Source organism: Megascapheus bottae, chromosome 3 (assembly GCF_031878675.1).
Source record: "Megascapheus bottae isolate mThoBot1 chromosome 3, mThoBot2.hap1, whole genome shotgun sequence".
NCBI classification, from domain to species: domain Eukaryota; kingdom Metazoa; phylum Chordata; class Mammalia; order Rodentia; family Geomyidae; genus Megascapheus; species Megascapheus bottae.
The window spans coordinates 35,186,047-35,201,339 of record NC_143511.1 but is presented as its reverse complement, the minus strand read 5'-3'; the positions used below and the strand labels follow the sequence as shown (position 1 = coordinate 35,201,339).

General features: G+C 49.4%; 1 protein-coding gene across 1 annotated transcript; it reads right to left on the bottom strand.

Moving 5' to 3' along the window:
* Positions 1-7,942: 7,942 nt before the first annotated feature.
* On the bottom strand, positions 7,943-11,966 carry LOC150065299 (serine/threonine-protein kinase PAK 1-like). Its single transcript, XM_090329877.1, has 4 exons — positions 11,764-11,966; positions 11,169-11,264; positions 9,512-9,705; positions 7,943-9,252 (listed from the first exon to the last, which is right to left on the bottom strand). The coding sequence occupies exons 1-4, from the start codon at positions 11,931-11,933 to the stop codon at positions 8,213-8,215; spliced, it is 1,500 nt and encodes a 499-aa protein (XP_090186003.1). The 5' UTR covers positions 11,934-11,966; the 3' UTR covers positions 7,943-8,212.
* Between the last annotated feature and the right edge of the window lie 3,327 nt (positions 11,967-15,293).

The following is a 15,293-nucleotide window of genomic DNA, read 5'->3' as shown; positions in this document are numbered from 1 at the left end:
GGGTGCTGCCATCCCTGCCGGATGGAGGGTATGGGTCCTGCCCTAACTTCAGTGACTTGTCCAGTTCCCTTGTCTCAGAAGGTGCCTCTGTTCACCAGTGTCCCACAGGGGCCAGCTGAAGGTCTAGGTTGATGCCATTGACTGGTGAGGCAGCTCAGGAAAATCGGCAGTGTGGCCTTCTTGGTCACATCCTCAGTCCCCAGGGCTGTGAGGCCTTCACAAGGCAGTCTTCTGGCTGGTGGGGCCTGGGTGAGTATGAGCAGGAGGACTTGGTGAACTTCAGACAGGCTGGCCTCGCAGGCCTGGAGCTGGCTTCCGGCCTGATGTTCATTCAACTCTTTGGGGAGGATCATTTTGTCAGGGAGAAGCCACAGTGAGCCATGGGTTTGGGACCTTCTACAGCCTCATGCTGTTCTCCTTGTTCACTCACCCTTCTCCAATTCAAGATTTCTCGAACCCCAAGCCCACAACAAGCTGTGCCTCTACTCCTGACTCTTCTGCACCCCAGTTAACCTCTGTCCACGACTGTCGTGTCACCTAAGTGTAGAGTGTACACTTGCCCACATTCTGGTTTCTTTTTCACATTTATTAGTCTCCCCGGGCCTCTGATTTATTTTCTGGCAAGATGGGAACACGTGCCACTACACAGAAGAAAATTGCAAGAAGCAAATAATGGGTTCACACACCACGGGCAATCAATGCTCATCATTGAATCCAAGCACCCGTGTGGGTCTTGAGATCAAAGAAAAGACAAGTACATGGGCTGGGAGTTGGCCTAGTGGTAGAGTGCTTGCCTAGCATGCACGAAGACCCAGGTTCGATTCCTCAGTACCACATACATAGAAAAAAAAAGCTGGAAGTGGTGCTAAGGCTCAAGTAGTAGAGCTCTAGCCTTGAGAAAGTCCAAGGACAGTGCTCAGGCCCCGAGCTCAAGCCCAGGAATGGCAAAAAAAAAAAAATAAGACAACTGCACATCCACAACTACACAACTGACTCCATGTACATTTCCCTTGTTGCCGGGGCTAGGCCGCAGCAAACCAGGGTTCGCAGATTGGGATTCCTGAAATAGGGGCAAGGACTAGGGAAAATTAATAGAGAGACAAACAGATGGAGTTCGGGAGGACTACAGCCCAAGTCAGCAGTCCAAGAGGGCTGTGAGCTCCAGACTGCTGCCTAAGACTGTCCTGTTTATTTTAAGTTCCGACCTTAAATACTCTTCTTAAAACTAGGGAACTGCCAGAGGCTACATTCATACAAAATAGTAAACAAGTCACATATAGGATAAATGAGAAAGGATTAACATTGCTTAAAGTCATCCTGATAAAAACTGATTAACATTGCTTAAAGTTATCCTGATAAGAACTGATTGACATTGCTTAAAGTTATCCTGATAAGAGTTACTATCTTGTGTATACAGTTGTGTAGGTCCAAGGTCAGGTCCAAGGTCATTGACCCCACAGTCGGTCCCCAACATCTCCCCTGTCTTTCTTTTAAAAAATGCAGACTTGCTTGTCTTAGGTTGGGTGAATCGCTGACTCTGCCTTACCCGTCATGGGGAACTTCTTCAGATCAAGCTGAAGGCCCTGTCTTAGGTTGGTCAGAGAGCATCCCCTCTTATCCTGTCCTTGACTGCGATTCCTCTCGTGGGGGGGGGGGAATTCATCCATCTGGGGCTTAGATCTGCGAGTTGTTCTATTGGTGACTGTTGAAGATGTGACCATTGGACGGGTACTGGCCATAGGCGTTGATTTGTTCCCAGCCATAGCTTCAGTTGTCACTTTACTTGGAGTAGAAACAACAGGAGTTGGCTTGATATTGGCTGTTGGTGGATCTGAAGTGCTGGCAATTCCTTGTTCTTCAGAAGCTGCAGTAGTTTTCAACGTGATCTGTCTCTGCTGTTCTGGGACCTTACTAGTAGGTTCTTGAGGCTCTTTCCTCTGCTCTAAGTGCCTCCCTTGATGCTCTCGGAGTTCTCTCTCCAATCTGCTGATTCGACCTTCTTAATAGGACTTAAGAGCTGTTATACGAACATCAAGTTCATTTTTTTTTTTGCTGATCTAATGTTCCCTTCTTTAAAACAATGCAATAATTCAAACCTAAATGATTTTCTTGATTAAACCTTGAATATGTTCACTCACTCATTCACACACATCCATACTCAAAGATTTTAAAGTGCACAAAATTAATATTGGCCATTCATTTTCCGGAAGTTTGTGTCAAGAGAGCTTTGCCAATTTTACCCTTGCAGGTGAGAACCAGGTTCAAAACAAAACTTTAGAAAAACCATAAGGATCCATATTTAAAACTGGTACCAATTTCAAAGACAAAACTGGACAAGAAAAAATATGTAACATGAACAAGACAAAGAAACAGAGACTTTTACACTTAACACAAAAACATGAATTCAGGTCTTTTCCCCATTACTGGATGCATTACTGGAGGGTTGGGGGTGAAGGTCCAGTGAGTCGCTCCTTGGATGACCAGTCACTCTCCAGAATCCGAACATAGCGTTCGGGCAGCCAGCGGGCATCATTTTCTTCCTGTGAAAAAACACATACATGCCCTCTACCCCAGGTTAGAACAGGATCTGGTCCGTGCCAAGCACCAGTTAGGGGATCCTTCCATTTTACTAAGGCAAAAGCACGCTGCTCTCTTTTTTCCCAGAATCGCTGAGCAGCAGATAAATTATTTGAATCCAGATTCAAAAAATTTAAAACAAATAAAGCATGATTAAGTATATTCACAGGGGTAGCGGGATATGACTCTCCTTTCTGTATTTTAGCAATTTGATGTTTTAATAATCCATTAGCTCTCTCCACGATGCCTTGACCTTGAGGATTGTAAGGAATGCCTGTAATATGAGTGATATTATAAGAATGGCAGAAGGATTGAAATGCTCGGCCTGCATAGCCAGGGCCATTATCTGTTTTTATTTGCGAGGGAATCCCCATCACAGCAAAACATCCAATGCAGTGAGAAATACAATGTTTAGTAGCCAGGATAAAATTAGAATAAGTATCTACAGTAACATGAACATATTTTAATCGGCCAAATGATGGAACATGTGTGACATCCATCTGCCAAATGTGATTAGAAAGCAGTCCTCGTGGATTTATACCTAAATGAGGAGCTGGTGAGAAGGGCACACAGTTGGAGCAGGTTTTAACTTTTTGACGTGCCACTTGTCTAGGTAATTTAAACTGTCGGCGCAAGGCTCGGGTGTTTTGATGATGGATGGCATGTGACTGCTTAGCAAGTTCAACTTGAGTTAAATAAACTCTGGTGGCAGAATCAGTAACTGCGTTACCCTCACTTAAAGGGCCAGGAAGATTAGTGTGAGCTCGAACGAAGCCAAAAAAACAGGGGTGGTTGCGAGAACAAAACAAAGTTTGTACTTGGCGAAATTAGGTCTGGATATTGGAGTTAGTAGTTCCAATAAAGGGAACAGTTTCTATGACTTGAAGAGCACGAATTACATATTGACTGTCTGAGTATAAGTTAAAGGGCTCGTCTTGTAACAGGACGAGTGCTTGTAAAACAGCCTCTAATTCTATCTCTTGGGCGGAGGAAAAACCCGTAACCCAAGATTGAATTTTCCTATTAATGGTCAAAGCAGCCGTTCCATTGGAGGATCCATCTGTAAATACTAAAGCGGCAGAAGATAAAGGCAGGCGAGGCCCGTACTATGGAAGGAAATAGGAACTTATGACACGCAGCAAATTGGAGAAGTTTGTTAGACAGGTAGTGATGCAAAATTTTTCCCGTATAATTGGCCCAAGCAATGGCCCAAGAATCGCAATGGGCGAATAGCCAATCTTGTTGTTGTAAATTATATGGGACACAGATAAAATGAGGTTCCTGACCTAAATATTTACGGGAATCCACTCGGCACATATGTATCAGATTAGCTACCAATTCGTAGTAGGGGGTCAGCACTTTGCTGGGTGTTGATGGTAGATAAAGCCATAAATGTGGGCCATCCTGCCACAATACAGCAGTTGGGGAGTGAGAAGTAGCTAAAATGTAAACTCCCCATGGTTTAGAGTAGTCACAATAGGTCACTTGTTGCTGGGAAATTGCCTTTTCTACGATTTGGATGGCCCTCCTGGCGTCGGGATTTAAATTGCGCAAGGATGTAGGGTTGGTATCTCCTTTTAAGAGATCAAAGAGGGGTTTTAACTCTCCTGTGGACAGCTTTAAATAAGGCCGAAGCCAATTTATATCTCCTAAAAATTGCTGAAAATCATGAAGAGTTCTTAAGTGTGAAGTTTTTAATTGTATTTTTTGGCTTTTAAAATAGTGTGGGCCTACTATATGGCCTAAATACGTAAAAGGGGGGTGTTCCTGAACCTTTTCAGCTGCTATTATAAGGCCAAAGAGGCTCAGATCTTGCTTTAGTTGTCCAAAGGCTTGTCGTACGACGATAGGGTCAGAACAAGCCAACAAGATGCCGTCCATATAATGAACAATATAAACAGAAGAGAATTTTTCACGGGTGGAAGAAATGGCTCTAGCTACAAAACTTTGACATAAAGTTGGGCTATTTGCCATGCCCTGTGGGAGCACAAGCCAATGATATCGCTTCACGGGTTCTTTAAAATTAACAGAGGGGACGCTGAAGGCAAAGCGCTTACAGTCTTGAGGTGCCAGGGGTATAGTATAGAAACAATCCTTCAAATCTATAATAATCTTATAAGTATCCTTTGGGATTGCCATGGGGGAAGGCAAGCCGGGCTGTAAGGCCCCCATCAGTTCCATAGTTGCATTTACCTTTCTCAGATCCTGTAACAGCCTCCATTTACCTGACTTTTTCTTTATAACAAAAATTGGAGAATTCCATGGAGAGTTAGAAGGGGCCACATGCCCCAAGTCCAGCTGTTCCTGTACCAGCTGCTGTACTGCAATGATCTTTTCTAGAGAGAGAGGCCACTGTTCGACCCACACCGGTTCTTCAGAGAGCCAATTTATGGGATCAGCATGAGGGGCAGGACAAACAACAGCCTCCGTTAAAGAATACCCTAATCCTTGTCTCGGGGGGGTGAGACTGGGGTTGGAGTGGCTCTGGCTCCCCCTGTGCTGCTCGGCCTAGTCCCCTAAAGGGGAGGAGGCCTTGATCAAGTAACTGCTTAGTGACCGCAGCACTAGGACTAAACATATACACTCCCATTTTTTCCATGATATCACGACCCCATAAATTAATTGGCAGATGATCCAGGACAAATGGCTGAAAATGACCAGAGTGCCCTTCCTTATCTCTCCAAACAAGGATCGCACTGCTCTGCTGCGGGTCAGTTGCTTGCCCAATCCCCTGTAAGGAAGTCATAGAGGTTGTCAGGGGCCATTGGGCTGGCCAATGCTTTTTAGATATTACAGACACATCCGCTCCTGTGTCTAATATTCCTTTAAAGGGTTTTTCTTGTATAAATATAGTCATCTCAGGCCTCTCTTGTTTTATGCTTTGTACTCAATAGATATCAGAGATCCAAATCCTCTCTGTCCGCATGGGGCAGAAGAATTAGCAGTCTCCCCATGAGGTAAAGGCACAAGTATTAGTTGTGCTAATTTTTGACCGGCTGGGATCGATACCACGTGTTTCGGGGCAGAGGCCATAACTTTGATTTCTCCAGTAAAATCCTGGTCAATTTTGCCAGGTGTAATCTGTATTCCTTTAAGGGCTGAGCTACTTCGCCCTAACAGCAATCCAGCCACTCCCAGGGGAAGGGGACCGAAGACCCTCGTGGGGAGAGCTTGTGTCCCCATCTCTGGGGTCAATACTGAGCAGGTGGAGGAACAGAGGTCCAATCCTGCGCTGCCTGGGGTGGCACGGAAGAGGCTGCAGACTGATTTTGGGGGGTTGTTAGAAGATGTACTTGTGGCCGAGAAGAGGGAGGGACTGCCCCATGGTTTTGCGGGGCCAGAGGCTGGCCCCTTCTCCAGTTTCCCGAAAACGGGCGGCCATTGTGATTTGTTGCGGACTTGCAATCTTTAGCCCAGTGCTTCCCTTTACCACAGCGTGGACATGTGCCAGGTGATTTTTCTCTCTTTAACCTGCTCTGGCGTGGGCATTGTGTCATCCAATGTCCTACTTGACCACAAGAGAAGCAACTCCCCGGGGGACTAGCAACCCGAGAATGCCGCTGACCTCTATATTTTAGAAATTCAGTAATAGTCTTTCCTTGAGGAGCGGCGGCTAAAGTAAGGCCTGGTACATGGGAGGGTCCAATACCAGCACACAGTGAAATAAAGTCCGTGATTCCTCCCTTATTCCTATGGGGTCTGATAGCCGCCTGACAGGCGGCGTTGGCATTTTCATAGGTTATGTGTCTAACTATAATCTTCCTTGCGTTCTCATCTTGTACTAGGCGGTCTGCAGTCTCCATTAATCGAGACAAAAATTCTAGACAAGGTTCATTCGGTCCCTGTTTAATTTCTACTAAATTTTTTGTACGATTGGAATTACGTAATCTTTTCCAAGCCTCTTTCGCTGCAGCATTTATTTGTAAATAGGCTTCCTTTGCATAACCCAATTGATCTTCGGTGTTTTTATAGGTTCCCTCTCCTACCTCTCCGACCTCATCCAAGCTGCCTTCATTTATCCTGGAGTCCTACCTGGACACATTGCTCTTGGTTCCTTCCTGGTTTTCTTTACTGCCTCCATTTCTTCCTTGGCTATGATTGTAACTCGAAGAGAGATCTTAGGCCGAAGCTCAACCGTGGCCTGATGTGGCCCTGCGTGCAGAGAGCCCCAAGCACTCAACTAGCCGTGCCTCTACTGCTGACTCTTCTGCTCCCCAGTTACCTGTGTCCACGGGTGTCCTATCAACTAACTCTAGAGTGTACTCAGCTCTTGCCCACATTCTGGTTTCTCTTTCACATTCAGTCGCCTCCCCAAGGCTCTGAGTTGGTTTCTGGCAAGAAGGGAACGCATGCCACTGTGACATAGGAAAAAATTTTGGGGGGTGGGGTTCAGGACTCCTCCCAGAATATCGTTGAGGGGCAAAAGGATATTATTAGGCAATTTTAAATAAGGCCTGAGCCATTGAATATCTACTAGAGGATTTGGAAATCATTAAGGGTATGGAGGCAGTCAACACGAAATTGAATGTGAGGTGTTAAATCTAATTCCTGTTGTAGATTTAAACCCAAATAGGTCAAGGGATCTTGTCACTGGACTTTTATCAGGAGTTACTTGCAAGCCAAGGTTAAGGAAGGCTTTAGAAAGTTCCACAAAACAATTCTGTAGATCTGGCCTGTCCTGAGCCACCAACAAAATATCATCAGGGTGTAGGGGAATTGTATAAAAGCAGTCTTTGAGATCAATGATCACTTTAGCCACATAAAAACAATTTCTTGCAAACACATTTGGTAAAGGCTATTTACGCTGTACATGGCCAAGCGCAAGCGTGCACTATTTATAGTTTCAAGCAGAAAATGTTCCTTATGTGACCACAATTGCAATCCTTACATGAAAATTCTTATAAAAACATGAATCTTCTTAATAAACAATCTCCAACTCTCTGCCAGTTAATCTTATTAATGGTTCCCTCCTTGGGGAACCAAGGATATAATTCTTCCCCATGATCAAAAAATGCCTTTAAATCTTTCCTTTTAACGCGAGTTCCTCGTGTCTTGAGGGCCTCTTAAACCTGAGATGAGCAATTCCTGTGACGATGATACCTGTACCATGGCCAGTCACTTACCTTGCGCCGTCTTCACTGCTCAGCGTTGACCGAAACTGATGTCTTGGGTGGGTAGCTCCGAGCCGGTCACACAATCACTTGGATCCAAGTTTTCCTGGAAGACAGCGTTCCTCAGCCTCGCTGGCTCCCGGGCCCCACGTTGGGCGGCATTTGTCCCGTCCAGCGGGACGTCGACTAGGGCCAAGAACCTAGAGGGAGGAATGAAAGGGACAGGAGACACGAAGAAGGCAGCAAGACAAGCGTCCTGATTAAGCCGCAGATTTTATTTTTCACACAGGGGTTTATATGCCTCTTCAGGAGAGGCAGGAGGGGGTGGGGTATAGGAACTGCTTGGGGTAGGGGGTCGGGTAGTAGGATGTTTGCTCGGGGTAGAGGCCAGGTGGTAGGATGTTTGCACATCAACGCAAGCAGGCACGTGTTGCTACGTGACGTAATCCCAAGATGCAGGCGCGTTCTTACACTAAGAATTCAGGGCGTGGGAGAATGTCCCCGACCCTGGGGTGGGCAGCATCTTAGGGCTTGTTCTTGGTTGCCTCCCTTGCTGCAGCAATCAATGGAATGAGGCAGGAGAGGGGCTTGGCAACCTCGAGGAATGGATGCTGCAGGAGCTCTTTAGCTGAGCCTCTCTTTTCCACATCCATCTCCAGACAGCGGTTTAAAAAGTCCCGGAAGATAGCCGACACCTTCTCTGGGTTCTGAAGTTCCGGAGTGCCACTGGTGGCAATGAGGCACAAGGCCCTCAGAGGGTTTTCATTGAAGTATGGGGGCTCTCCTTCCATCATTTCAATAGCCACGATGCCCAGGGACCAGATGTCAACCTCGGGTCCATAGGGCTTTCTTGTTACCACCTCGGGTGCCATCCAATATGGCGTTCCCACCATGGTGCTCCTTTTGCTCTGTTCTGGAGTTATCTGTGCACAGAATCCAAAATCGGTTAACTTGACAGAGCCATCCTTTCCCAACAGTATATTGTCGCTCTTGATGTCTCTGTGAATGACTTGATTCGAATGTAGGAACTCTAGGGCCTGCAGACACTCACGGCACACAGCAGCAATCTGTCCTTCATCCATACAGATTTTTGTTACCACATCTGACAAGGGACCTCCAGCCAAGTATTCCATGACAACCCATAGCTCATCTCCTACAAGGTAATTGTCCAAGTAGTTTGCAATATTTGGGTTCTTGTTTTCCCTCATGACCAGGATCTCATTAATAACCAGCCCTTTCTCCGGATGCTGCTGCAGATTCATCTGCTTAATGGCCACCTCCTGTCCTGTGGCTACATCCATGGCGGTATACACAGTTCCCAAAGCACCGTGTCCAATCTTCTCAAAGCGCGTATACTTCTTCTTAGGATCACCCACACTCACTATGCTCCGTAATTTCTCTAAGATCTCCTCATCAGACATGTTGGGTTTCTTCTGCTGCTTCTCAATATGCCGGGTCAATGGATCTGGTGGAGTGGTGGTATTCTCAGTAGGTGAAATGGGAGATGTAGCCACGTCCCGAGTTGGAGTGACAGGAAGTGGTTCAGTCACAGCTCCTGCTGGAGCTGCAGGACAGGACGACACAAGAGCTTCTCCGTGCCTGCTTGCTTGGGACTCTTGGAGAAGCGCCACCACCCCCTCCTCCCTGAGCTTTGCCCGCCTGGGAACTTCCACCTAGCCTATTGCTCAAGCAGCCAGCACCCACGCTAGGCTTCAGGCTTCTCTTGCTCCCAGCCCATGGCTACTTCCGGGGTCTCCACCAGCCAGTGGTGCCCTGCGACCTCCACCCCTTCCCAGGCTGTGGGTCAGTCCCAGGCTGCGCACCCATAGCCTCTGCCTGGCTGGGCTCCCGGATCCCCAACTGTGCGAGCATGTGGGAGACCCGGCGCTCCAGGTCAGAGCCACACATGTAGAGCCTCAGGTGTGCGCGCAGGCGCTGCAGGCAGGCATGCTGCGATGGTGCCAAGAAGTCCTGCGGGTGGTAGTCCAGCCAGGTGCTCAGGAGGCAGGAGATGGCCCTGGAGGCGAATGGGTGGGAAGCAGAGTGTGAATGAAGGCCAGCCCCTCCCGGGGTCATCCTCACACCCCTGTGATGTTGGCTGCCCTTTCAGAGAGCAGCACATCCCAACAGGGGCACCTTTGAGCTGTGCCATCCCTGGCCAGCCAACCTAAGCTAGGCTGGCAGAGAAACTCCAAGGAGGGATCCAAGACCAAATGCTGGGAGCAGTTCTGGCCCCTTCTGTTGGGGCCTAGCCTCCATCCCTGAAGCCTGATTCTGGCTCAGCTGCAATTAAAGGGCTTTGTCTAGGCATTCGGTCCTTTGCATACCTCTCTTAAGGCATCTCTGTGTACGTGACTCCATTGAACCCCCCGCAGTTTCGCGGGTCTCGCAGCAGCTCAAGTCTCGAGAGCTTTCCTGCACCTGTCCTGCCCAGTACCTGACAGCCCCACCCAGACCCTTAGTGGTAGCACAGAGGCCCTCTTTCTATTGGGTAGCTTCCCAGTGCCCACCTTCTCCTACCCTAACAGTATATAACTAATTGTCTGATGCAATAAAGAGAGGAGAGCATCAGAGAGCATCAGAGATCAGCAGAGATCAGCAGAGAGATCTGAAGCGCTTTCATGGTTAACACTGCTTCTGACTCAGCGTGGTTCTTTCTTCCCCGGTGATTGGGGGAGGGCTGGGTCTTCGACACTTACCATCTCGCTCGGCTCCCGGGGGACTACAGGCTGGCCCTGTGTGTCCCTCCCCGTTCCCGTGTTGCTGCCCCGGAGAGGAGCAACACCCTTCTGCTCTTTCCAGTGCCTTCCTCCTCTCCCCCCTGGGCCACTCTCTCCATGCTAGACTCCAAGATGGCTTGCTATCTGGCCTGATATGTAGAGGGGTGTGACACACATCCTCAGGCGCTCTGCTGCCTCATTTCCTAGCATGCTCACCAGGGCTGTCTGCCTTCCAGAACACCCTTGAGCGTGGCGCTGAGCTCTCCCTCACACCTAGCAGCATGTCAGGCCCACTGACCAAGCAAAGATGTGTCTTGGCCTTTTTTGGAGCTCAAGGTGAGTTGAGCAAACCTGCTTGGTAAGGTGTGTGGGGAGCATGCCTTCTCGTGGGGCTCAGCCGTGGACCCAGCCTCTAGTGGTCCTCATATGAGTAGCCCTTGCCTGGGGTTTTCCCTCTGCTGCCGAGGATGCCCAGATCCCATGACTCCCTTGATAATCATAGGTGTTCAGAGCTCCTGATTGGGCCGTGTCTCACTCACAGCCCCAACTCCAGCACACACACACACAGAGGAGTGTGTGCGAGTGCGCCCACGCGCATGCGCAGACCTTCACACTCGAAATCAAGCACACACTCGCAACCATGCAGACACACATAAAGATGAGCACAAGAGTAACACACACATACACACAAACACACACCCATGGATTTTTCTCCAATGTGGAGCATGCCCTAGCTGGAGATCGAATCCCACTCACTCACTTGTAGAGCTTGTTTCCAGGGATGACATCCTCGCTGGAATGCGGGAGGATGTCAGTCTGTCCAGAGGAGCCCATGGGGGCTTCCAAACTCCTGAACCTGTTGAGGATTTGAAGCATCACTGGCTAGCCCAGGTCAGCCAGTCCATGTCTGCCCTTCTTGTACCACCAAGCACATTGCCTGCATATTGGCCCTCCATGAGCACTACTTCCCATTGGTGCCATGCATGAGGACAGTAGCCCCTGGGTGATGAGCTTAGGAGTACAGTGCCTTGGCACTTGCCCCAGCCAGCCCTGCTCTGTCTCTATCTAGGTGGACGAGGTCATGCAGAGAAAACGGGTTGCCTTCTTGTTGAAGAGAGACAGTGCTTTGTTGGAGGTCTCAGAGATACATAGCCCGAGAGGAGAGCCTGCAGGCCTAGACAGGACAGTGCAGCATGTGTGCCTGTGCCAGTGTAGCCGAGGACTTCCCTGCTTTGATCCCCAGGCAGTGGCAAGTGCCAAAGAGGAAGTCTGTGTGAGCAGCCCACGTTGCAGGCTCCACTGCCAAGGCTTCCACTGCAGCTCAGGAATCCTGTGCTATTGGAATTGGCACTCACCTTGTAAACAGCAGGTCCAGGACCTGAAGGGTGTCTGCACACCTTCTGTAGCTGTTGAAGAAGGTGTGGATGAAGGTGGAGTTGTCGAGCAGCTGGGCAAGCACCAGGTGGTCCACCTGCTCCTGCAGTGTGCCTGCCGTGGGGAACTCTGACCCGCAGGCATCGGGCATGCCTGGGGACAAGTCCCCTTCAGTCTGGAGGAGAACCACACAGGGACAGTTCAAGTGCCATGTGCAACACTACAGGAACATTCATGGACACACACAAATAACTGCAAACATTTGACCACTCACAGCAACACACACAGGGACACTCACAGGGACACACCCCCACACACACCCCTGCCCCCCCTCCACACACGTGGGAAGGAAAAGTGGTGATGCACAGGGAGATGAGGGTGGAAGGCGTCCTAGCCATTTCCTGCCCTGGTCTGTCCCATGTTACCCTAGAATTCCTCCGGAAAAATCTCCAGAGGCGTCGGTGGCGGAGGCCAGGGCGCACAAAGCATGGACACAGGCGCCCCAGGAACCCTCTCCGCCCATCACTCAGGCCTGAGCCTCGACCACTTTGCCAGCAACAACGAAACATCTTTGCAATGGACACGATCCACACAAGTGCACTCTCCGAGGCTTGTGTGGACTGTGAATTCCTGGGAGGACCCCGGGGTTCTGAGTCCTCTGAGCCATTGTGATGTCACCTCTGCACAGCTCTTCCCTTGAGCCCTTGATTATGACCCAAGCTTTGCAAGGTGCCCTGTTCAGGCCTTTTTCTGCCTTGCCCAGGCCGACCACTGGCCATTGTGACCCAAAGCCCCTGGACCAGTGGCCCCTCATAGAGCTAGGTCAGAGGCTCTGGCTGAAGGGGATCTATCAAGGTGGGGTCTTAAGCACACAGCCTTGCCCTATCCAGATGTGACCCTGGATAGGAGAGGATGACTCTCACCACTCCAAAGACTCCCAGAACTCTCAGGGATTCAACGTCCTGATTCCTTATCTCACCAAAGTCAGAAAGTGACACACATCTCTGAGGGACTGCCTTGACAGGGAACACTTGCTAGGAGATCAGATGCACTGAAACAAATGCAACTCCACCAACTCTTCTAGTCCTGCAGAAGGGTTCAGAAAATGCTACTTGATGGTTGACCACGTGCTCCTCTGCTCCACAGATAGATGCAGGTAACTGAGCCTCAGAGATCGTGCCCTGGGTCCTAGAACCTGCCGCAGCCCTCCCACGACCCACAGAACCAAGCCCTCTATGTCCTTTCTGTAGACAGCCATGGAGCTAGGGCTCAGACTCACTGGAGCCTGTAGGTGCCCAATTCTGAAAAGCCCTCCCCTGGACCTAGCCTGACCACAGCACCTGACTTCGGAAAAGTGAATCCCAGTGTGGGAGCTCCATTACCCAGTAGATTGAACTTGTGATTTGGGGTGACTCTGTGCATTCCACATTGCTCTCTTCTTCTAGCCGGCCTCCCCTCACAACTCCTAATGACTCATCTGACACAATCATGGCTGTCCCCTGGGCCAGACTCTGGTTTAAAGATGCACCAATGCCATCCAACAGATAAGAGAAAGAAGAGAAAAGAGACTAAAGGAAATAATAGGACTGAGATTCAGCAAAGCGGGTCACTCTCATTGTCCCCCTTTCTGTCTCAGTACTATCAGTGCCACCATGAGTGCCTCCTCCAGCCAGGAAAGTTGAGGCCTGGTTACGGCATGCCCCAGTGTGGGAACACAGGTGATTGCACTTGCTCTTTGTGTGGTTCTGTATCGGGGTGGCTGAGAAAAAGGCTGCGTTGCCATATGGGCAGCTCCGGCCATCCCCAGACCCTGTGTCCTATCTTGACCGACCACATCCAAGCTGTCTTCATCTACCCTGACTCCTAGCTGGACAGAGAGCTCGTGGTTCCTTCTTGGATTTCTTTCCCGCCTCCATTTCTTCCTTGGCAGTGGTTGTAACTCCAAGAGAGATCTTAGGTGTGGTGACTGGATGGGGGGCCTCCTCCTTGTCCATGCACAGGACATGGGCCTGTTGCATGGAGGCAGTGTCAGGGTAGCCTAGATGTCAAGCACACCGGAACATAGCCAAGCTCCCTTTAAACACTGTATAGACAGCATTGGATAGCTACTTCTCATGCTTTCTTTGACGCTCAAGACTGCTGTGCCTTAGAGCTTAGGGGCCACCCCTCTTTTTCAGCACTAATGAATCTGGGAGATGTGTGTGCCTGTGCGTGCAGAGCAGAGATCATCCCCCTTCTGCTTCACTCATCGGCCAGGACACAAGCTGGGCCCACCCTTCTGAGCATCCACTTCTCCCTGCTTTACCACAAGCCCCACACTCATCATGAGCAATGAGGGCTCTCCCTGAGCCCATATCTAAGCCAGGAAACTGAGAGTCTGAGAAGTCCAGCAGAGGGTGCGGCCGTCCTTCCTGGATGGAGGGTGTGGGTCCTGCCCTAACCTCAGTGACTTGAACAGTTCCCTTGTCTCAGAAGGTGCCTCTGTTCACCAGTGGCCCACAGGGGCCAGCTGAAGGTCTAGGTTGATGCCATTGACTGGTGAGGCAGCTCAGGAAAATCTGCAGTGTGGCCTACTTGGTCACATCCTCAGTCCCCAGGGCTGTGAGGCGTTCACAAGGCAGTCTTCTGGCTGATGGGGCCTGGGTGTGTATGAGCAGGAACGCTTGGTCAATTTCAGACAGGCTGGCTTCGCGGGCCTGGAGCTGGTTTGCGGCATGATGTTCAACAATTTGGGGAAGATCCTTTTGTCAGGGCAAAAGGACAGTGAGCCCTGCTTTGGGACCTTCAACAGCCTCTTGCTGTTCTCCTTGTTCTCCGATTCTAGATTTCTCGAACCCCAAGCACACAATGAGCTGTACCTCTACTCCTGACTCCTGCTCCCCAGTTAACCTCTGTCCACGAGTGTCGTGTCACCTAAGTGTAGAGTGTACTCCTGCCTAGATTCTGGTTTCTCTTTCACATTCATTAGCCTCCCCAGGGCTCTGAGTTATTTTCTGGCAAGATGAAAACACATGCCACTGTGACACAGAACTGGAGTCTGAAGATTTAACGGCTTACCCCAAAGGTACTGATACATTAGGTGGTGAGGCCAGGATTCTGACTGAGGCCATCTGATCTGAAGTTCAGGTGAGAGGACCAAAGGTTGGGGAATGCCCTGATGCAGAGACATCCCAGGCAGGAGTGAAAATACCTTCACCAGACTATTTGTCACCACTATTTAGGACCCCTATTGTGTACTCAGGAGGACTCATAGCTCCACCAGAACTGTTTACTATTTCGCATTTAACCAATGGGAAATGACTTAGTCTCCTTTGCTTCCTACTGAAAAAATTGAAGGAGGCTATTTGGTGAATAAAAAAAATTAGGCTTCTGTAATTAGTGTTTAAAATTAGTAGTAGTAGTAGTATTTGATTGTGAGGATTGAACTCTGGGCTTGGATATTGTCTCTGAACTCTAAAGCTCAGTGATAGTGCTCTATCACTTTGAGCCACAGCACTTCTGGTTTTCTGGT